General features: G+C 32.4%; 1 protein-coding gene and 1 long non-coding RNA gene across 2 annotated transcripts; one reads left to right on the forward strand and one right to left on the reverse strand.

Annotated features, from left to right (window-relative positions):
* Positions 1 to 306: 306 nt before the first annotated feature.
* On the reverse strand, positions 307 to 1,276 carry LOC128290180 (uncharacterized). Its single transcript, XR_008279821.1, has 2 exons — positions 1,199 to 1,276; positions 307 to 511 (listed from the first exon to the last, which is right to left on the reverse strand). It is a non-coding gene; the product is annotated as an uncharacterized LOC128290180 (long non-coding RNA).
* Positions 1,277 to 21,956: 20,680 nt separating this feature from the next.
* On the forward strand, positions 21,957 to 24,961 carry LOC108480267 (uncharacterized). Its single transcript, XM_017783195.2, has 3 exons — positions 21,957 to 22,376; positions 23,718 to 23,950; positions 24,522 to 24,961. The coding sequence occupies exons 1-3, from the start codon at positions 22,137 to 22,139 to the stop codon at positions 24,703 to 24,705; spliced, it is 657 nt and encodes a 218-aa protein (XP_017638684.1). The 5' UTR covers positions 21,957 to 22,136; the 3' UTR covers positions 24,706 to 24,961.
* Positions 24,962 to 25,295: the final 334 nt, after the last annotated feature.

Below are 25,295 nucleotides of genomic sequence, written 5' to 3' on the forward strand. Positions count from 1 at the left end.
CTAAATTTCTCCATGTACAGAATTCAAATAACCAAGCCATTTGTTTCTCTTAAAAATAGACTCAATAAGGAATCCATACATATATAGTATGACTCCTAATTAATTTTTTTTACAATTTTTAATGATTTTTACAAATCAGAACAGGGGAGTTCAAAATCACTCTGACCTTGTCTCACAAAAATTCAAATATCTTCTGATATGAAAGCCTTTTGCTTAAACCGTTTCTTCTATGTGAAACTATATTCAATAAGATTTAATTTCATATTTTATTCAACCTCTAATTAGATTTTCATGATTTATGGTAAATTTTCAAACTCAAACTACTGCTACTAACCAAAAACTGTTTTAGTACAAAATGTTGTTAACTAGTTTATAACATCTTTACTTCATTTCATTTAAACTCTATACATGCCATATAAATCTTCAAACATAAAACAAAAGCTACCGGAATTGATCTGGATAGTGTGCTTTGTTGTGTTGATCCGATCTACCCACTTCACTTCAAGTCAATCTACATAAAAATATTAAACACGCACAAGTAAGCTTATTGAAGCTTAGTAAGTTCATAGGTTTAAAAGTAATGCTTACCAAACATAATATTTCCAAACAATACCAAAACATTTACTAAAGTTTCCTGCGATTCACAACCATTGTTATAATAATTCACATAGTTGAGCTCAACAAGAATAACTACTCAATCTCTTTCATTTGGATCACTTCTCTTTATTTCTTATAATCAAATTAGGAAACGGCTTACGAAATTGAGTACGTCGTTGCTCAATGCCACGATTCACAACTCAGTATGGTTTTCCTCATTGAAATACCATACCTACATTTTTCAACTTCGGTATGGGAAATGCCATACCTACATTTCTTAACTCAAGATGGATTTGATAATACCATACCTATATTTCATACCAAGATGGATAATACCATACCTACATTTCACAACTCAGTATGGATGATACCATAACTACATTTCACACTTTTCCATGGAACAACCATGGTCTTATCCGTCAATTCATCACACGTCACGATACGAACGTACTCAATCCTGCGTTTTTCCTAATTTGTATTTCCACATTTATTCTTTCATTAACAAAATCTACACAATCCCATAACAAATTCGTATATAATAACACATTATATACTTCAATCATTCACAAATAAACATCTAAATTCAACCATATGAACTTACCCGGCTAATTTGTAGAAGATATTGAAATTTAAGGACTATTCTGCAACTTTTTCTTTTCCTCGTTCTTCTTTGGATTCTTGATCTATAATATAAAATATTTCTACTCATTAGCATTTATTTGATTTCTATTTCACTTTACGATTTATGCTGTTCAAATTTCAAAATTACACTTTTACCCCAAAATTTACAGTTTTCACAATTTAGTCCTTGCTCAGTTCACCCATCAATTGAACTAATTTTTCTCAATTAACACTTTATTTTATCATTATAAACTATTTCAAAAACTTTTATATTCTGAATTTCAACAGCAACCTTCAATTCACAACTTTTTCACAATTAGGTCCTAAATATCATTTCCTATCAAAATCACTTAATAAAACCACCTTAATATGAAATTATAACTTAAATTTCATAATAATTCATCATAAAATTCCCTTATCCATCCAGGGTAACTTCCAATTTCACCCATAAAATCAAAAACTAATGAATTCTATAAGTGGACCTAATTGTAAAAGTCATGAAAACATAAAAATTATCAAGAAAAAGCAAGAATTAAACTCACATGATGTAAAAATATGAAAAACCAGCTTTCTCCAGACCTTCTACGGCGTTTTGGCTGAGAAAATATGAAGAAATGTTTAGATTTTTCAATTACATCATTATTTAACTATTAACTTTTATGCTATTTCCAATTTTTCCCCTTGTTCACATTGTTTTCTTGCTTATTTCATACCCAAACCGTCCAGCCATTAACCTTTGGGTCTAATTGCTCTTTAAATCCATCTTTTTAAATACTTAAGCTATTTACTCACAATTTAACAAATTTTGCGCTATTTTCAATTTAGTCCTTTTTAATTAATTAGCCATCCAAACGTTAAAATTTTCTAACGAAACTTTAATACTAACTCAATGACACTCCATAAATATTTATAAAAATATTTATAGCTCGATTTTCAATTTTGAGGTCTCGATACCTCATTTTTGACCTATTTAACCTAATAAATTCTTTTAATTCACTAATTTCACCATTTCACAAATTCTTCTAAATTCTTACTTGATTCATAAATATTAAATTACTATCTTGTTCAATCTTATTTGTCGAATTTAGTGATATCAAATCACCATTTCCGACACCACTGAAAATTAGGCCGTTACACAAATAACCAATCAACCAACGATCAACAAATTTAGCACACGATAAAGCTTAACACCTAAATAGATATTTCATCGAACAGTTAATATGCACAATATAAAGATTAAAGGTAAGAAATGCTCATTTAGATGAAGAACCTAAGGCACCCCAATGCTTAATCCATCTTCATTTACAAGAGTCTTTAACAAGAAAGAAGAAAGCAAACAACAAAAAGAATATCTATTCTAAAAAGAAAAGAGAAAACCCAATCTAAAAATGAAAAAGAAAAGAAAAACCCTAACCTAAAATTATGAAAACTTAAGGAGAGTAGCCACTAAAATCTGAAAACAAAGGTTCAAAAAATTATGTTTATAGCCTATTAGCATTTAACCTAACATTGACCATTATAACCTTAAATGAAAAATAGATTTAAGCTTGTTGGACAAAAATTAACCTTGCAGTTTTTTCACTTGTTAGGCAGTAGTATCGCAATACCCACAACAGTCTTGAGATTGAAAGTCTTGGGGGTTTAGGTATCGCAATACATATGGTTTAGTATCACAATACCACTGTAGATGGCCTCAATTTTCCTCACTTTAACATTGTCAGGGGTATCACGACTTTCATGCTTTGCTATCGTGATACCCCCTACTCGATGATGTTTTCTTCACATTTGGGCCACTACTGATTCCTTACACCACTCAACCACATTGTTAGGTTCCATATGACATGATTGGCCAATTTGGGTTTCAAAAATGACTTAAAACTAATAAAAAATTTATTAAAAAAACTAAAAATTAACAAAAAAAAACATATAAAAGACACCTAAATTGTTTAAGAACAAGCTCTATAAGTGTAATTGAGAGCCTAATTTGACATATCAAATCACGAAAGATCAACATCCTTGCTAAAGATAATTTTTTATTATTTCTGGACACCATAAATGAAAACCCTTTATAATAGAAGTTATTCTTAAGAACATTGCTTTCTTTAATTTTGGATCCAACTTTGATTCCTTAACATGAGAGTATGCAGTGAAACCAAATACATGTAAAGAATCATAATCTATATTAGACTTCCCACTCCATTTCTTTAATGAAGTTTTTCCTTCAACTGGATAGATGGTAAGAGATTAATAAGATGGCATGCATATGTTGTAGACTCAACCCAAAACTTTCTACCTAATCTAGTATTGGATAACATACACTGAACTTTCTTTAGCACCGTTCGATTCATGCATTCTGATATCCCATTCTATTGTGCTGTAGATTTTACAGTGAAGTGTTTGATGATTCCCTCATCTTCATAAATATTTGCAAATGGATCACATCTATACTCTACACCATTGTCTTGTAAAGTTGTTTGATCCTTTTACTCGTTTGAGTTTCCACAATCCTTTTCCACTTAAGGAAAACTTTTAACACTTCATCCTTTATTTTCATTATATACATCCATATTCTTCGGGAATATGTTGGATAAAATTTGGTTCAAAAATAATTTTCTTGCATAGCAGAAAATTAAAAATTTAAAAACTAAGCCGGTTTGTGATATTTATGGTAGTAAACCCTTTATTAAAATCACACCTGTGTTTTCGGCTTAACAGATCCTTGTCGTTCCTGGCTTTCAACTGAACGAACTTCTCATCTATTCTTGTACCACAAGCTACTTCAAGTATGGGTTCAAACGAATTCGAATCAAACATAGAACCTTAAATTATTTACTTTACTTTCAGTTGGAAAGCAAATTCTCTGCCAATAGAAACCGATAGAATTGTCATTCCGAAAAATATAATTAATACTTAAAGAATAAACTCTCACTATTTTCGGGAAAAATAATAATATCTCAAAGTTGTGTAAAACTTCTTCTTTTTTTGCCCTACTGGTGTTATTTATTTATTGGGAGAAGAGATAGAATCCTTGTTGAATTGTAGAAGTCTATTTCAATAGAAAAATGAACTCCTATTTTTAACTAGTATTTGGTCAAAGTGCAAGTCAAAATCCTTTTCAAGTTTGAGGTTCACAATACATTTTCTTACCAAATCGTCCAATGGCTCACATTCATCCAAAATATCAAATATTACTTCAAAATGATATTTCCAATATACAATACTTCGAAATAATCAGAATGCCTTTTCATGAAAAAATTATCATTTTGTCCCTTTTGCGTCTTTGTAGAATTTCATTACATCGAAAAGATATTTATCAACCGATTCTCATAAATCAGATTTAACTCTTATTAATAATCCTTGGGTGGTGTAAATTACACTTTTACCCTTTTTAGGTAAAAATAGAAAGTTTATAGTTTAGCCCTTGTACTTTCAAATATTTCTATCTTTGTCCAAAAGTGATTTTTCATCACCAATACATATTCCACTTATTCTCATACAAAATAATCAATAATAGCCTACAACTCTCATTTTAGTTAAAATTTCAATTTAATCCTCATACTTTTAAAATTTGCAATTTAGTCTTTTTGCCTCATGCTCACTTCTATAATTCTTTTCATTGATTTCTATCTCCAAAATCAATTTTACTTTCATAAAAATTCTCTGTTCGACTCATTTTCAAAAAAATTTTCAAAATTTTCTTGAAATTTTACTATTTTTTACCCCAAAATACTGCCAGATGTCAAATTGAAAATTTTGAGATGTTATGAAACCGGAACCCTCTAGTTTTTTGTGGCTCAACTTGTAACATTCTATATTACAATTGGTACAAAGATGAAGTAAACAAAAATCCTCTAAGAAGGCATGTGAATACAAATTTTGGCTTATTAAAGAAATGAAATAATAATGATAAAATATTTTACAATATGAACTTTGTGACTATGTACAAGAGAAAATTAATAAATTAAGAATTTGAAGTTTTTATCTTAACATTGATTCTTAGATGTGTGCCTCTTGAATTTTGAAGTGTTCTTGAAAGGGAGTTTTACTGATGAACAAGTCTGTGAACGTTTATGGTTGCTAAGGGTGAATTCTAGTCATTGCAAGATGTTTGTAACACCCCTAACCCGTATCCGCTGCCAGAACAGGGTTTCGGAGCATTACTACCATTTACATATCACTAAAAAATTTAAATACTTACCAATTCAATGCATCATATAAATAAATATATTACCATTCAATCAACAGTTTGACACTTGTATAAGCATCAAACAGCAACATTGTTAGTATACTTGCACATATCTCATATAAATTCAACATTGATATATCTATTTTCTCAACATATCGCACTTGAGTTTAATAATAGTCTCAACTTACATAATTTCCTTGTATCAACATATCAAAGATAATCATATATGTACATGTCATGAAACATATCATGCTCTTACCGCTTTCTTCATAAGCATATATCATTCATTTCATTATATCAATATTTCATGCTCCATCATTTCCATATATTTTATGTATATTTATTCCTAATAGCTTATATCAAACTTAACATAAATTATATTCCATGTACTTATACTTATTTCGTTTATCTATCTTTATAATTATTTCACATAACCATTCGTCATCCGATACATATTACACGAATATCAATTGTTCAATGATGTTAGAGCGTCTCCCATCCACGGTCTTATTTATCTTTGACATGATGCCATAGTGTCTTTCAATTATGGTCTTACTCATTTTCTGTCATGTTGCCATGGTATCTTTCAACCATGGTCTTGTTCATTTCATATCACGTTGCCATGGTATCTTTCAACCATGGTCTTACACATTTCATATCAGGCTGCCATGTAATCTTTCAACCATGGTCTTACACATTTCATATCAAAGAGCACACTCCCGCGAACCTCATCCTTACAGTGGGATTACTAGTCCAGGCTAAATCCCCTGTAATATAAACTCATAGAGTATTGTCGAGATTACCAGTCCAAGCTAAATCCTCAGAACGACAATTACTCTAATGAGCTTGGATCTGAATTACCACCAAAGCAAATTCAGACCTAATTCGGATTACCCGTCCGGGCTAAATCCATTTTACACGTATTCTTCGAGAGGGCTATATCAGAATAGGATCACCCGTCCGGGCTAGATCCTTTTTACCGTTAATTCCTTTTCAGAGATCCATCGAATTTTCCTTTCATTTAACTGGGATTTATTTTCAATTTATATCGAGTATTATCAATATTTCATCAAATATCATGAACTGAACATTCAAATCATATTTTCATCACATAACCACATATTTCAAGTATTTAAAATACAATTCAAGTTACACAAACTTACCTCATTGCTTGTTTGTGTTTATAATTTCATTAATTCGATATCTTTTCTTTTCCACGATCAAGTCCCATATTTAAGTCGTCCGGATCTTTATAAATAAATTTGATCATCATTTTCATTCATTTCATCTTCTAATGCATTTAATTAATGCTCTAGGCAAAATTACCATTTTGCCCCTAAACTTTTAATTAATGACGATTTCGTCCTTAGGGTCAGGAAAATAAAATTCTTGCAATTTAATCCTTCTTTCCAGCTATTATTCTCATATATATTGATAACAGTTAGAGGTGTGCATGGGCTGGGCCAGGCAGGGCAGTTCGGGCAGGCCCATTGAAAATTTCAGTCTGCTTTCTAGGCTCGGGCCCACCCGACCAAATATGGGCCTAAAAATTGCCCAAGCCCGGCCCGAAATAAAATTGTTAAGCCCGAGCCCTGCCTGGCCCGACCCATATTAAATTTTTTTTAACTTATTTCATTAAATAAAAAATTTTAAAATATATTAAATAATCAAATACATTTAAAACAAATATTAAAACAAGAAACAAATAAAAATATATTAAAACAATTCTTAAAACAATACACAAATTAAAAAATATAATAAAATTGATTATACTAAAATTAAAATTAAAATATAAATATGATTAAAAATAAAAAATATATATTTATTATATAATTGGTAGGCAGGTAGGCCTTTTTTTGCCCAAACCCATATTTTGGGCCTATATTTTTACCCGAACCCTCCCATTTTTCGGGTGGGCCTTCGGGCCGGGCCGGGTAGCCCGGGCATGCACACCTCTAATAACAGTCCATGAATTCTATAAAATATCAGAATTTTCCATAATTTCAACACTTTTCAAATTAATCCCTAAAACATGTTTTCCCCCGATCTTGAACTAAATTAATAATTTCATTCAATTTTATAATTTAAATAATAAAATAATCCATTTCATGCAAATTGGTCATTTCTAACATTTTTACAAAATTGCCCATAAAGTTTTACTTTTATTCAATTTAGTCCCTAAGCCTAAAAAATGCAAATTAGCCATGCTTAATGAATATTCATATATGTTTTCCTCCTCCTCCTCTCCATTCCACATCCTTGATGTATGTAGCACACTTGTAAGTAACATTATCTATAATCTTTATTATGTACTTTTATGAATATTCAAGTTGTCCATCTGTGTCATAGTCACTAAATTATTTATATCTGGAGCTATAGGACTCCAAATTAAGATCCGATAATTTTACTTGAATCTAGACTCATATATCTTCTTACCATAAAATTTTCAGAATTTTTGGTTTAGTCAATAAGTACAGTTTATTCTTTAAATTTACCCCTATTCTGATGTCTAACAGTTGTGACCCTTCTTCACTAAAAATTAATTATCTCCTTGTACAGAATTCGAATGATGTTCATATTTGTTTCTATTGAAAATAGACTCATTCAGGATTCTAAACATATAAATTTAAGCCCCTAATTATTTTTATCCAATTTTTTTTTATGATTTTACAAATTTAGAACAAGGGAACCCGAAATCATTCTGACCTTTTCTCACAAAATTCATCATATCTCATGATTTAGAATTCCATTGCTTACATAATTTCTTCTATAAGAAACTAGACTTAATAAGATTTAATTTCATATTTTATTCATCCTATAATTAGATTTATACAATTTTTGATGATTTTTCAAACTTAGACTATTGCTGCTGTCCAAAACTGTTTTAGTACAAGATATTAATTACCATGTTATAACATCCTTATTTTCTTTTTCTACACCATTTCTCATCACTTTCTCTTATTTTTTCTTCACTAACATATCAATAACATATGACCTTATGTAAGAAAACTCTACTATAACATTATTTCCATGCTTTATCAATAATAAGAAACTTAAAAACATATTGAAATCTTGATGTACTTACCTTTTCTTATTGACTTCAATCTTTAACTTGATTTCTCTCTCTCCTCCAGCTTCGATTTCTTGAATCCAACTTGATATTCTTGCTCCCCATCATCTCCTTGCTATCTTTCTCTCTTGATGGCTATGGAAATTCTTTCAATTTTTAGGTGAAAATAATGAATTTTTGGTGGAAGGACTAAATTGTAAAGAAAGCAAACTTCTTTTCTTCTTATTATCCTACGTTAGTTTGCATGGGAAAGGAAATGTGTTGATAATTCTTCATCTTTCCTTCCTTTTATACTAAATAAATAATAATATAATAATAAACATCTTATAAAATATTAATAAAATAATATTTATCTAATTAATTAATTTAAAATATCATCAACATAATCATTACATTCTAGAATTCTATCTCTTACTAATTGACCATTTTTCCCTTCATGATCTTTTAGAATTCCATCCTTGAGTCATCACTTAATTTGGTAAAATTGCAATTTAGTCCCTCATAATTTTTTTACCTATTCAATTTGGTCCTAATTCATCAATTTTTCTTGGTTTCTAGATCATTCCACCCTTAAAATATTTGCACCATTAGTCATTCAACTTTTTATATTTACACTTCAACCCCTTAAATTTTGAGTATTTACTCTTGTGCAACGAGACTTTTCTCATCTTTACAATTTAGTCCTTTCTTGAATTAATATATCATAATATACTTCTCAATATTGACATCACTCAAAAATTCCCTTTTTGTCACTTTATTTCCTTATTTTACTATATCACGGATAATATTTTACTGTAAAAATTTTCGGGGTATTACAATGTTTCTATAATGTATGTCTCAAGACTTGTCAAGATGTCTTGAGATTTCGCTAAAAAATAGTTATTATATAGATTTTTTGGAGGCTATGTCTCAAGACATACAGATCATGTCTCAAGACTTTGCACCTCTAGAGCAAAGTTTGGTTTCGCACTTGCTTGTCTCAAGACTTGACTACCAAAGTGCTTTAAAAATATCTTAAACACCTTAGGACACATTGTTATCGACTAAAAAACATTTGGATAAAAAAAAATTAAAATAAATTTTTAGTATATTGTAAGTATTTGAAAATGCTTTAAAAATGCTTGATAACGTTTCAACCATATTTTTACATAATAAAATAAGAGATAATTAAATAAAATTTATCTTAAAAGTTGTTATATCAAAAGTTTAGGGCATCAAAGCTAAGAATCAAGTATGCAATCTATTTTCTCATCTTAGGTCAACATCAAAAGTTGATATTGTGTATACATTGTAGTTACTGCAACATTCACTGAGCTTGTTTAAGCTCACCTACTTTCTCTAACCATTGCAGATATTTAACGTTTACATGTGAGAGGTGCGGGGATACCAAGGAAGTGATCCAAGTTAGGCTTTAGTTTTTCTATAGATGATATTAATATTATTTTTGAACTGTGTGGATAAGGCAATGTGGTTAGACTTTGATTGATTATCATTATGGTTCTTATGATATTTTATAGGCTTAGTTTCCTAGCACTTTTGATGGATGTTATAATTATTTCATTAGTATTGTTTTGGTTTAAATATTTGCTATGTTGAAGTGTCATGAACTGTATGTATGGTCAATGGTGTGAAAAAATAAATAGAATAAAATAAATAAAAATAAAGAACACATAAATTTTACGTGGAAACCCTTTCGGGAAAAAAACCACAGCAGAGGAGAAGAAAATTCACTATGTCGAAAAATTTTTACTCTAATACAAGAGGAATAGACTATGTCTATTTATAGGCTTGCAAAGCCATATTCTAGTAGGATTGAAACACCTTATCCTAATCAATATAAAATAGATGGAGTTTAATAAGGTTTAAAACCTTATTCTAAAATAAAATAAAAGAAGTCTAGTTCTATATGGATTTTACTTTTATTTTATTTTCCATCGTATTTTATTTAAATAAGAATTTGGGTCACTTAATTCTAACAATCTCCACCTTGACACAAATTCTTAATGAACAAGTTCTTCATCGCGAACTTTCAATAAACAAGTTCTTCACCTCTTCCAAAAACCCCTTAAGGGTTTAACTTCAACAATGAACACCAACCAAGTCTAAGCAATGCTCAAACTTGGTTATAGGAAGTGACTTAGTCATCATATCTGCAGGATTTTCATGAGTGTTAATTTTGCTCACAACAATATCACCACGAGCAATAATATCACGAACAAAATGATACCGAATATCAATGTGTTTTGTTCTCTCATGAAACATTTGATCTTTTGTAAGAAAGATGGCACTCATCGTCACAAAATCGTGCTGATTTGAAGGTCTTCATTGAGTTCACTAAATAGTCCCTTCAACCAAATAGCTTCTTTACAAGCCTCAAGAATCGCCATGTACTCACTTCAGTGGTAGACAAAGCGATCGTAGTTTGCAAAGTGGCTTTCCAACTAATTGCACAACCTCCGATTGTAAAGACGTAACTCGTGAGAGATCTTCTTCTATCAAGGTCTCCAAGAAAATCAGCATCAACATACCCTATAACTCCATCTTTAGTTCTTCCAAACTGTAAGCAAACATTAGTAGTGCCTCGTAAGTATCTTAAAATCCATCGAATCGCTTTCGGTGTTCTTTACCGGATTCGCCATGTATCTCGCTAACCGCACCGATCGCATATGATAAATCGGGCGTGAACAAACCATAGCATACATGAGAGATCCTCTCGCACTAGAGTATGGAACATGTGACATGTACTCAATCTCATTATCGATTGAGGAGATAAGGCCGATGAAAGTCCGAAATGGGTCGCTAAAGGAGTACTAACGAGCTTAGCACTCTGCATATTGAACCCGCAAAGAACTTTCTCAATGTACCCTTCCGACTTAGGTACAATTTACTTGCTTTTCTATCTCCGAGAATCTCCATACCAAGTATCTTCTTTGCTGGTCCTAAATCTTTCATCTCAAATTCTTCACTTAGTTGGGCTTTAACCTTTCTTATCTCTCTTTATCTTTTCTTGCTATCAACATGTCATCAACATAAAGAAGTAGATACACAAAAGAACCATCACTTTTTTTCTTAAAGTAGACACAACTGTCAAAACTACTTCTTTTGAAATCATGAGAAGTCATAAAGGAATCAAACCTCTTGTACCACTTGTCTTGGTGATCGTTTCAAACCGTAAAGGGACTTTTTCAAAGAAGCAAACATAGTCCTCTTTTTACGAGACTATAAAACCCTCTGGTTGTTGCATGTAAATATCTTCCTCAAGTTCTCCATGCAAAATGCGCTTTTACATCTAACTGCTCAAGCTCCAAATCATGCATGGCCACAATACCAAGCAAAGCTCGAATCGAACTATGCTTAACAACCGGAGAGAACACATCAGAAGTCCACTCGGAATTTGATGTAACCCTTTGCAACAAGCCTTGCTTTATATCCGGTTCTTCAACTCCTGAGTCCCTTCTTTCTTTTAAACACCCATTTACAACGAACAACCTTTTTACCTTTAGGAAGTTTTACAAGATCCCATGTTCTGCTTTTGTGGAGTGATTCCATCTCCTCTTGCATAGCAAACATCCACTTTTCGAGTCTTCACACTAATCGCCTCGAATAATTAAATGGCTCTTGATTCGCATCTATATCTTCACCACATTTAAAGCATAAGCAACTAGATCAACCTCGGCATACTTCTTTGGAGGTTTAATTTCTCTTCTTGTCCTGTTTTTGGCGATAGAGTATTGCGGTGAAGAAGCAACTCTATTCTCAATTTTTGTATTGGCTTGAGGAGTTGATTCAGATTAATCGATGCTCCACCGCTTTTGGTTTTCTTTATTGGAAGAGTCTTTAAGAGATAAGTTAGGTAGCATAGCGGTTTCATCAAAAACAACATCTCTGCTAATCACAACTTTTCTATTTTCAGGACACCATAACTTATAACCTTTTACACCACTTTATAACCAAGAAAACGCATTTAATGGATCTCGGTTCCAATTTTCCATTATCAACATGAGCATACGCAGGACACCCAAAAATCTTTAAATCGAATAATTAGCGGGATTACGGACCATACCTCTTGTGGAGTCTTTTCTCAATGGCAACGGATGGAGATCGGTTGATCAAAAACATGCGAGAAGGTCGCTTCGCCCAAAATGACTTGTAAGTTGGCATTTGACAACATACATCGAACCTTCTCCATGATCGTTCGTTCATTCGCTCGCAACGCCGCTTTTGTCTGGAGTATGACGAATCGTCAAGTGTCTCATGATCCTTCGACTTGCACAATCTATTAAACTCCTCGAGCGTAACTCTAAGCCATTGTGCATGCGGAGGTATTTTATTTGTTTTCCGTCTGCTTTTTCAATCATAATTTTCCAAGACTTAAATGTGGAAAACACATCGCTTTTCGCTTCGGAAGAACGCCCAAACTTTTCGGAAAAATCATCAATAAAGGTTAGCATATAATTAGCTCCACCTCTCGAAGGCACTCGGACTACCCCACGATCGAATGGATATACTCCAACGCTTCCTTCGTGTTATGGATTCCTCTAGTGAATCGAACTCTCTTTGCTTCCCAAAAACACAAGGCTCACAGAAATTCAGTTTGCAAATTCCTTGCCCATTAAGAAGTCCTCTTTTGCTTAATTTCGCCATGCCATTCTCACTCATATGCCCTAGGCGATATGCCAAAGTTTAGTAATATCATCATCCGACAAGGAAGAGGAAGCGACAATTGATCACCAAGAATAAGAGAACCTCAGAAACATATAACTTGGCAATCTTTCTTTGCCCTTTCATCACAACAAGGGACCCTTTGAAATCTTTAAAACCCCACTTTCAATTGTGTATCTGCATCTTTTGAATCAAGAGTACTTAACGAAATTAAATTTCTTTTCAATTCGGAACATGCCGCACGTCACTAAGTGTTCGAAAACTCCATCAAACATCTTAACTTTAATTGTTCCAACACCGCGATTTTACATGAAGCATTATTTCCCATCAAAACAACACCTTCAGACATCGTTTCATAAGTTGTAAACCAATCCCGATTGGGACTCATGTGGAAGGTGCACTGAATCAAGTATCCACTCCTCGCTTACTTTAGAATCATTGATGAAGCAACTAGAAGTTCACCATTGTTGTAGTCTTCACAACATCACTTCACCGAATTTTCATTTGTTTTCCTTTTGATTCGCAGCCTCCTTTTAATCTTATTTTGTAGCTTATAGCACTTTCGATTTAATGTGCCCTTTCTTCTTGCGAAGTTGCAAGTTTTACCTCTGCTTGAAGATTTCGATCTACCCTTAGATTTACCACGAGGATTCCGTTCCTGTGTTCTACCACGATCATCATCAACATTCCGGTCTTGTCTCCCACGAACAATGAGACCCTCTCCTTGAGAGTTGGGTTTAACCACAAGATGCTTCATCTTATCATACGAGGTTAAAGAATCATAAACCTCATCAACCGTGAGAGACTCATGGCTATATAAAATCGTGTCTCTAAAGGTTGAATAAGACTGGGCAACGAACAAAGTAGAATCAACCCTAGATCTTCCTTATCATACTGAACCTCCATGGCCTCCAAGTTTGAGAGAATTTCTTTAAACACTGTTAAGTGTTCGTGTACAGACGCACCTTCCTCCAAACGATGAGCATAAAGACGCTGCTTCATATGCAACTTGCTTGTTAGAGTTTTCGACATACATATTTGTTCTAGCCTCTTCCATAATGCAAGTTGGCGCTTTTCTCTTTCATCACATCCTGCAAAATTTCGTTGGACAAATGCGATGTAATTGTGTTAATGCCTTTCGATCCTTACGCTTATTCTCTTTATCTGTTAATGTCGAAGACATCTTATCTATCCTAGCAGGCATCCTCTAGATCCATCTGCAAGAACGCTTGCATCTTAATTTGCCACAATGCAAATCGGTGTTGTGATCCAACAATGAATTTCATACTTCAAAGACGCCATTACCGTGATCGAGATGAATAACCCGGAAGCTCGATACCAATTTGTGAAAAATAAATAGAATAAAATAAATAAAAATAAAGAACACATAAATTTTACGTGAAACCCTTTCGAAAAAAAACCACGAGGAGGAGAAGAAAATTCACTATGTCGAAAATTTTTTACTCTAATACAAGAGGAATAGACTATGTCTATTTATAGGCTTGCAAAGCCATATTCTAGTAGGATTGAAACACCTTATCCTAATCAATATAAAATAGATGGAGTTTAATAAGGTTTAAAACCTTATTCTAAAATAAAATAAAAGAAGTCTAATTCTATATGGATTTTACTTTTATTTTATTTTCCATCGTATTTATTTAAATAAGAATTTGGGTCACTTAATTCTAACAAATGGACATTAAATAATGTGGTAGAATTGTTGCATGAACTTTCCCATAATGTTTGAATTACTTTGATAGCTTATTTGTTCTTAAGATTTATGGATATTGTTCTTGTTATATCGTTCGCTTACTCAGACATGTTTTTGATGATTGAACCGTCATTGTAGCTGTTTTGGTGATTACTTGATAAGGTAAAAGTTGCATATTAAGTAGTATTATTTTGAATGAATTATATGCCTTAAACTGCTAAATTGTTGTGGTCTGGATCAGAGGTATCGGTATTCAGGTTATAAAAATAATACAAAATAATACCTTTGTGATATTTCGATGTGCAGGAAGTCAATATGGTAAATTGGTATCGATACCTTACCATGAGTATCGATACTCGGGGTAAAATAATCGATATTTTATGAAAGGTACTGATAATTTTTAGGGTTTTAACTTTAAACGAGAAACAAGATGTTATTTTGGTACCTTCGATACAGTATCAATACCTATGTGATTTGTTTCGAAATTTTGCTATGTGGTTCTAATGCATGTTTAATGCTTGTTCTAAGTCTGTATTGATGAATGTTTAGCATGTGTTAACGATGACTAGAATTTGTATGACTTCTAAATATTATGAAAGCTAAAATGAAAGATGTTTACTTAATAACGAGACCATTTGGATTGCATGTGATGTGTGACGGTGGTGTGGCATCTTGATACTCGGGCTTGGTGACTTAGTCGGGTATAGGGTGTTACAGATTCAACACCCATTAGTTATTCTGACAAAAAAAATTCATTGGTACATTTAACGCTAATGTAGACTTTTATCGATGGAAAATATGACCATCGAAATAAGTGCAATGACCTAAACTGATGGTCAAAATAATCACTTGGATATGGAATTTGGATTGGACTGTTATTCTATTAGATGAGCCACCAAGAGTTCATATTTACATTATGTGTTATTATTATAATGTATTATTCATATGGTATTATTGTTTTATTGGGATTGAATGAAATCTTCATTTGTAAGCAAGTCTCGAAATTGAAGTATATATATTTGAGAGACTTGCCTAGGTGAATATATAGAGAGTTAGACACTTAATTTGTTCTTGTGAGAATAAATTTGTAGGAATGTTATTTTGATAATAGAACCTTGTATTGCGGTTTTACTTGTATTCGCAATGGGTGATTACAATGGTGAGAGTCCATATTTCTCAAAGTATAAGGGTGAGGAAAAGAATCATAAGGTATGGATTGGGTAGGTTCACTTGTAACTGTTGAAGAGAGTCCATATTTCTCATCGAGCTAAGCTTCGCAGGCGTAGAGAAACTAAACTGTGTAAACAACCTTCTTGTGTTATGTTTCTTTATTTTTTTTTTTTGTGGTTGAAGGAGTGGCTACTACCTTAGGCACCACTTTACTTTAGCGGATTGGTTTTTAGAAATGTTTTAGTTGTTTTAGTTAGTATAAAAGCCTACCACTTAAAGTAGCTAGTGGAGATCCAAAGTGTTGCCAAAATCAAGCTATGGAAGGTTCATCCACATCTAGACCCCCGATGCTTGAAGTTGGCAATTTTGCATACTAGAAAGCACACATGAATGCCTATATAAAAATTGTTGATGAAGAAGCTTGGTTTATGATTTTGACTGGTTGAGAATCTCCCAAAATGGGTAGTAACGATGGCAGAGTAGTCAAGCCAAAGGCTCAATGGATTATTGAGGAGGAGAAACATGCTAATGAAAATTCAAAGTGGTAGTTAGTGAAGTGGTACAAGTTGTGATCAAGTGGAAAGTTTTGAAGATGTTAAGATTAATTTCTAGTGATTGAACTTGGATGAACATATAATGTTTTGAATGATATCTTGAAGCATTTAAAGGCCTAAAAATAGTTGAGGATGATTGGGAATGCCTAAGAAGTGTTTTGGCATGTTTTAAGGTAGTTTCAAGCTTGGTTTTGGTTTCCTTGCACCTAGGTTCTGATACCTAGACTTAGGTACTGATACATGACTACCTAGAATGAAAAAATCTGCAACAACCTATTTTTGAATCAAATCGGAACAACAGTTTTGGAACCACAAATGTGAAGTCAAAATATTTATTTTATCATTTTATTAAAGTTTACAACATGATAGAATTATTGCGTGGAAGTTTCGTAAAGAAATTTTACCGCTTGAATGCTCAATTTGTGAAAAAGGACTAAATCGCGTAAAATGTAAAATGCATGTTCTATTAGTTAAAGGTGTCAAATAGCTTTGGCTGTTAATTATGGTGGCCTTAAATGGTAATTAAGCCATTTGAAAGATGAGTAGACAATTTTGGACAACTATTATGTGATTTTAATGTTTTATTAGTAAGGTTAATATTGTAATTTATAATTAAAAGTTATTAAGTAAAGAAAATAAAAAAAAAAACATGCATGTTCATCTTTCTCAACTAATTGTTAAAGAAAGGAAAGCCATTTTAGAACACCTATCATTCGGCCATAGTTCAACCTTACTTGTGAGTCCATTTTTCGATCCGTTTTTAATGATTTTTATGTTTTTGAGATCGTTGCTTCGTATTCTAACTAGCCCATGCCTTAAATTTTGAGAATGTTAAAGATTTTGAGAGTTTCCTTTGTTGAACCTATGTGTTCTTTGATGTTTAATGTTGAAATATGAAAGCTTGATGATAGTTTTACATATTTTGTTAAGAGATTTTTAACGAAAATGCATAATAGGGATTAAATTGTGAAATGTACAAATTGTGTGGTTGAAATGTAAAACAAATGGAAGTTTTGGACTGCTAGAGACCTATATATAATTCGATCAAGCATGGGTTTTGTTGAATTGTGTGAATTTTATGTATTTGTGAAATAGAGACTAAATTGATTAAATGCAAAAGTTTAGGTGCTAATGTGTAAAAATTCCCAAATATGTGTTTTTGGATTAATTGAATGAGTGTATGAATAAATAAGTTAATTTTGAATTCATATAGATCAAGAAAGAAAGAATTCGGGTTTAGATCAGGGGAAAAGTAAGGTTATCGAGTAGTAGACCTGATCCGTCAATTCCGAATACGAGGTAAGTTTATATGTGATGATTACATTATAAATTTATGTTAAAATGCTTTAATATTGCATAAATTTTTAAAAAGGGATTATGGATAATGTATGAATTGTGAAAACGGCTCTATGAATGCATTCGGTGATAGAAACGAAAAGTGTGAAAGCCCGGGTGAACCTTAAGAATAGTTTTGGATACTATTGACATGTCAATAAATGATACGTTGAGTTGGCTTCGGGCCATGATATTAGCACTTCGGATGCAAATTTTATAGATGGCTTCTAGCCATGTATATCGGATAATTTGGCTTCGGGCTATGATAATAGTTCTTCAGATAAGTTACCTTGATTTGGCTACGGGCCATGGTATAGGTACTTATCGTACGAGACTCCTGAGTATCTGATTTCTATTCCGAATGGTTCAACGGGTAACGAATGATGTGGTTGAGAAAAAGGTTAGTACGAGGCGATATAGGTATGTGTAGAACCTATTCAAGTATTAAATAGTGAAAGTTCGATGAGTTCATATTTGATCATGTTTTGAGACATGAGAAAGGTTTGTAGTTAATGTGTACATGGTTTTTTTCATATGTAATTAGTTGATTTGCATTTGTTCGATGAATTAAGTTATTCACATACAAGCTTACTAAGTTATGAAGCTTACTTTGTGTTAATTTTCTATGTTTTATAGTGAATCAAGGCTAGCTCGGATCCAGGAGTCGTCAGGAACATCATCGCACTATCAAACATCTAAGTTGGTGCTTTTGAATTATACAATTATGGTATATGGCATGTATAAGCTAGATGTGGTATTTTGGTTGTGATTATAGCTATGAGATTTGACTTGTAAATGATGTTAATATTGAAGTGTGTTTGGTTATTAGAAATGGCTTGTAAATGTATATGTTTTGGTTTGTATATATATAGCCATGAGTGATGGCTTATTTTGGTTTGTTTTGCCATGGTTGTAACCAAGACATTATAGAAGTTAAAAGGGTTATGTGAATTATGATAAATGATCCATATTGTTTGATATTGTTTTAGCATGTATTTGGCTAAGTAAATGGAAGTGATTTGAGAATTGGAATAGATGAAATTATAATGGTATGAATTGTGCATTTAGTTGATGATTTTAGCTGCCTAATTGTATAATGAAATGGTACCATTTTGCCTTGTGTAGGTACATTGAAGTTGGGGTGGCAAATTGGCCTTGCAAATGGCTTAGTTTTGTCCATACGGGCGGAGACATGGGCGTGTGTCTCAGTCGTGTGTGACACACGGCCATGCTACATGGCCATGTGTCCCCTGGTGTTGAAATTGAATTGAAGTCAGTATGCTCCACACGGTCTCACATACAAACGTGTGACTAGCCGTGTGGTGCAAGTCAGTATACCCCTAAATTGGCACACGGCCTAGCACACGGGCGTGTGACTTGGCTGTGTTGCATAAGTCAGTATACCCTACAGGTTTGGCATAGCCTAGCACACAGGAATGTGTGGCCACTTCGAAGGGCACACGAGCTAGACACGCGGGCGTGTGGTTAGCCTTGTGACCCAAGTCGGTATGTATGCCCTGTTTCCACACGGCCTAAGACACGGGCATGTCTGGAGCCGTGTGAGACGCACGGCCTATTCACACGGGCGTGTGACCCCTGTATGGTTGAAATTTTTCTAAGTTTCCAAAAATTTTCATATGTTATCGGTTTAGTCCCGAACCACTTCTAAAACATGTTTAATGCCTCGTAGGCCCTTATAAGGAATAATGTGTTTGTGATTAAATGGTATTTGAGTATGACTACATAAATGTATGAGTTATGTATGTTAAATGATGTGAATTGATCGGTAATACCTAGTAACCCTATTCTGGTGACGGATACGGGTTAGGGGTGTTACAAAACCTACAGTAAACATATCAAGTTACTGATACCTTTGCTTCTAAATGCCTTGTTTTGACTTCGAAAAGGCCACGACACAACTGAATAATAAAGCAAGCTTAGTAATGATTTTACAAGTGATAAAAGACCATAAATAAGTTTGAAAGATAAGTGGAAAAAAATAATATACTTGGTACTTGAGTGCACTGTTTAACTTGAAAGGTAGCATTCATTGTTCGGGTGTAGGTTTGAGCTCAAGTAAGGGGCGTTACAGTCACACAACTTCAAAAAGTTGCAATTGGGGTCATCTAATTATTCATGATTGTGTTTTTTGGTTATCCATCCATTAAATGGCTAACGTAAGGATGACATGATCCTTTCTAATTGACATAATAACAAATTTAACCCTTAATGTTTATATTTTTTTATCAATGTGACCCTAATTAAAGAAAAACCCTCAACATTAACACAATATGTTAATTTGGTCTTGATTCTAAAAAATGAAAAATATATAAAAGTTATGTAAAAGTTTCAAGAAAATTACATAGAAATTAAAAAACACATTTGAAAATTTCTATGTATATTTTTTAAATTATGTATTTTCATTTTATAGTTTTTAAACTTTTAGAATCAAGACCAAATTAACACAATGTGTAAACGTGAAAGACTAATTTTTTATGGGGCCAAATTGACAAAACCTATAATTTTTTAGGGCTAAATTTGTTATTATGTCAATTAAAAATGGTCACATTATCCTTCTATTAGTTACTTAATGGTTGGGTGATAAAAAAAAACCACAATCTTGAATAATTGAGAGACCTATCTATAATTTTTTAAAAGTTAAGTGACCTAAACAAAAACTTACACATAATAAAGTAACCAACAATGTACTTTACCTAAAAATATAATTTTTAAGGAGTAAAATTAAAATGAAAGGGTTTTGATTTGTAAAATTTCAGAGTAGATTTGTAAGGGTTCTAAATTTAGTTGAAAGGATTTAGGGTTATAACCGAACCTATAGTATAGGAGGAAATAAGGTATACAAAATCTAAAATTAATCTCCCCATCCATTAGTGATGAGACCAATGTAATATCTATACTTATATTAAGTCTTTCACTAAGTTGGTGTTATAGGTCAATAAGGCATCAACTTAATTTTGAAATTACTAAATTACCCTCGCATATACAAATTAACTTCTACTTTTCTAATGATGTTTTTTTGTCTTTTTCATATTGTTGGAACCTGTAGTTTTGGGATTTGCAAGAAAATTGAGCAGTGTCAACTACTTCAGACATTAGTGAAGAACACACAATATGTTTATACAATTCGGTTTCTCTACGTCTGCAGGGCATTGTCCAAAAAAATAATCTGTTACCTTAACACCTTATACAACAAGTGATTACAAGCTTTAACACTTACCATATTAGCAACTTCACTTTTGCATCCAAGATCTAAATCACTCTCCTTCAAGTTATCCCCTAAGCACAAATTCTCTACACCTTTGAAAATTAATTCTAAATAACATAGTAAGTGCTAAGATCTTCACACCTTTTCACCTATACAAACCTTTCAATATGTAAGGGCTTATAAAGATAAAAATCAATTAACATCAATCCCATCAAAATAGCAAGATAATCATAATGGATAATATCTTTAACATGACCAAGATAAATCTTCAAATCTTCAAGATATGTTACCAAGGTACTCAATCCAATCTAATTGCTTAAAAAATTGAAGTCAATTTTAAAAAAGGAAAGCCAATAAAAATCATAACAAATTTTTTTTACATAAATTTGTCAATACAAAATATGGTAAGTTTATGAGTTAAGTAGTTCCAAACACTACTTGGCACTCTTTATAAACCACCTCAACAAATATAATAAATTAATAAAAAATAATCATAATAAAATTTAAACTTAAAATTCAATACATAATAAACAATTAACTTTTTCATACTAGCCATGCATTAATTAATTTTACGTGACTTTCTATTAAATTTATTTGTTACATAATTTTTTACTCACATGTATATAAATTTAGTTTATATAAAATTTTTATAGAATTTTGAAGGGCGGAGATGTTGTAATATTAAAAAAACATATTTAAAAATTAATTTGAAAAAGAAAGACGAATAAATGAAAAATTTCTATTATTTACTTAGGAAATGAGTATGGATAAAATTTACATAGTAAAAAAGGGTTTTTTTTAATAAAAAAAAGATTATTACTGATTTCGTGGGACTTTGTACAAGTTGCAAGATAACAAGATAAGGTTGTCTTGCAAGATGGCTACTAATTGGTAAAGCCAAATCCAAAATCAGAAAATCTTCTTCTGCCCTCCGCAAAGTACAAACCCCTTTGTTTTAAAAATCTGATCGCTGCTGCTACTCTGGTCTGGATCAAGAAGAGGAAATGTTAGGTGCGCTTAGTGCTGCAAGTTTAACACTTGGTCTGGCTTGTGCGCCAGCAGCATTCACCGCCCAATGCGGCAATGGTGGCGCTGCCAAAGCCTTAGCGTTTCCTAGTAGCAGCAACAGCAACAACCGGGCCCAATTGTTGGTTAAGAGCTCATTCACTTCCACTTCCAGGACTCCACCATCCTTTAGGACAGCTGTTGCTGCAGTCGACTCCGACCAGCTCAGTCCCGACATGGTACTCCTTTTGTATCTATTATTTCTTTACCATCGTCTATCGAATACCAAATAGTTGCATTAATAGGTATTTGAGTCATGATACACTGCAATCTTTCTGTGCATTACCCGCTGTGTAGATATATTTAACTGCTTTTATTCAGGTAGGACTGCTATCACTCGTTTGCCTTTTTTGTTAGTTATACCATTTGATTTCATGCCAAACCAATTTCTAGTCCAATTTATGTACCCATATATTCCTTCTCATTGCCTTCTTCCTTATTGTGCTAAATAGCTAGTTTTCATTGATATACGATCTAGTAGGAAAAAGGGTGCTATTACATATACTTATATCAAAACTGATATTGATTGAGTTTCTATCATGAGTTCAGTGACAAAGAGTCTCTTCTATCTATATTATATACTAAGCCCCCAATTGAGTTGGTGACAAAAGTAAATTACCATTGTTATAAACTATATTATTTTTAGGATGTTTTGGCTTTTTATATCTTTTATATAAAAATAGAAAAGTATAGTCATAGTGGGCATTGAAATTAAAAGACTATGATTTTTAACATCTTCACTTTAATATTTCAACTAAAGCTTTATTTATTAATTAAATCATTTTTTATAAATATATTTGTTACATAATATTGTGATTGTATTATGATTTAGTATTTTATAAAATAAATGGTTATTTATATACTAATATAAAGTGTTTGATTGAGTTTTGTGTCACGAATTAAGTGATACCAACTGTCACTGAGTTGACAAAAAAGTCTCGTATTAGAACAAATAGTTATGTACATAAAAGATAATTATGTCATTGAAATATTAAATATGTTTTATTTTTATAAAAAAAATTTCCACACCCTTAAAACCTTCTCTTTCTTTATAAACTACCATGTGAGTGTGTTAATATGTACATAATTCAACAAGAAAGACCTGTTTGACTGTTACATTGATACTTTGATTGAACAAAGCCGTTGCATTATATTGTTGAGATTTGAGAAGCAACAAAGTGGTAAACAATTCAAATATTTCCCCTTCTAATTGCCTCAGGGTATCATTTAACTCCATCAGTTTCCTAAAGCATGTAATCCTTCATAAATAAAATCAATAGCAGGAAAGAAGGTTGAAATGTGTCGACTTCTGAGATGCTTTTTCTTTCATTTTGATGATGAAGATCTTCTTGAGAATCATCCTCTATTTAAAGGTTTCATGGTGCTGTAAAATTAAAATAATAATAATAGAAACAGTGCCAAGAGGCCATGCTGATTTTCTGTTCAGAGTGATATTATTAAATAGGCTTTTCTGGTGGTATGAATTACTTTGTGGTTCTGAAATTATTCTTATTTTCCAGCAACAATCCAGAAAATACTATTTTGTTGTTGCGAATGCAAAGTTCATGCTTGATGAAGAGGAGCACTTCAAAGAACTTTTGTTTGAGAGGCTTCGTTACTACGGAGAACGCAATAAAGAGCAGGACTTCTGGCTTGTAATCGAACCCAAGTTCTTGGAAAATTTCCCTGACATCACAAAGAGGTTGCGCAGGCCTGCTGTTGCTCTGGTTTCAACTAACGGCCCTTGGATCACGTAAGGCTTGAAACCAAAAAATTTCTTTTAGTTTGAGCATACTTTTCATCTCTTTCTTCCTACTTCCTATGTGCCTACAGATAAAATCTGAATATTAAAAGACTAGTATTTAAGTTAGTATCATTTGCTGGTCTCAATTACCTGCCACCTTGGTTAGGACTTCATCTAGGAGATGTTAAATCTCAAATGGAGCAAGTACGAAATACCCTAAATTCACGTGCAATTGAATCCTTTGTGAATTTGTCTGGTGATACATGAATCATACTCTTGCGTGACAGATCATATTTAAAATGCAAAAGGCAAGAGAAAGAACCATATCTGACTGTGGTGGTGATAATGCAGGAAAAAGTGCATCTTAGTTTAAGAATGGCTTGAAAACACCCACCCTCATGGTTGTAGGCAACACAAATGGAATTACATCCCAAACTATTTCTGAACCTTTTATTAGTGGGAATTAGCCATAGTTTTAAGGTATTAGTATAGCAGGGAAGCAAAGATTCCTACTCGCATTTTGTTATATATGTCATTTTTAACTTGCATCTTTTTGCTCCTAATTCAATTTGCTTATCAGGTTTATGAAATTGAGGTTGGACAGAGTTTTATCTGATAGCTATGAAGCTGACAATCTTGAAGAAGCTTTAGCTTCAAATCCTACCACTCTCGAGTTTGAGAAGCCAGAAAACTGGGTGGCACCCTATCCAAAATATGAATTTGGATGGTGGGAGCCCTTCTTGCCAACTGGAGTTAAAGTTTGAAGTACGGCATTTTTGGCTATCGTTTTTTTGTTTAGTTGGAACCATTTTGCATAACAGATGAAAATTAATGAATGTGGTTGTCCATTTTGCATGAGTTGGTGCTTCCTAGAGACAAGTTGAAAATTTTAATCTCGGATGTTACAACTGCTGAGCTAATATCTTAACTCTAGCATGTAGACCTCTATGTGTAGAACTCTCTTGATTTGATTCTCCCTTTTTCTTGAGAGATAAAGGTAAATAGTTCAAGACTCAAGAATTGCGTACGCTGAAGATCTTGAAATCTCATATGAGCATCATAATAACTCCTGTTGAGTGGAAAACAACCCCTAATATGTATATGTGTGCCTTCGGATAACATCACAACATGCATTCATTTGTATCCCTACTAATATTAAACTCTTTTACTTAATTGGGTACTAATATTAAACTCTTTATATTATTTTAAGGTATTTTTGTCATTTCTATAAATAATAGAAATATAAATACAATTTGAACGTAAAATTTATTAATCATTTTAATTTTTTATAAATATATTTAATACATCACCCACATTGTAAATATAACATAACCTCTGACATTCGTTGATGTCT

The sequence above is a fragment of the Gossypium arboreum genome, chromosome 1 (genome assembly GCF_025698485.1).
Source record: "Gossypium arboreum isolate Shixiya-1 chromosome 1, ASM2569848v2, whole genome shotgun sequence".
Lineage (NCBI taxonomy): Eukaryota > Viridiplantae > Streptophyta > Magnoliopsida > Malvales > Malvaceae > Gossypium > Gossypium arboreum.

Coding starts and splice junctions, on each gene's coding strand:
- LOC108480267 (XM_017783195.2), top strand. CDS start 22,137: ATGTTAGGTGCGCTTAGTGCTGCAAGTTTAACACTTGGTCTGGCTTGT. Junction 22,377..23,717: donor ACCAGCTCAGTCCCGACATG/GTACTCCTTTTG, acceptor CTTATTTTCCAG/CAACAATCCAGAAAATACTA. Junction 23,951..24,521: donor ACTAACGGCCCTTGGATCAC/GTAAGGCTTGAA, acceptor TTTGCTTATCAG/GTTTATGAAATTGAGGTTGG.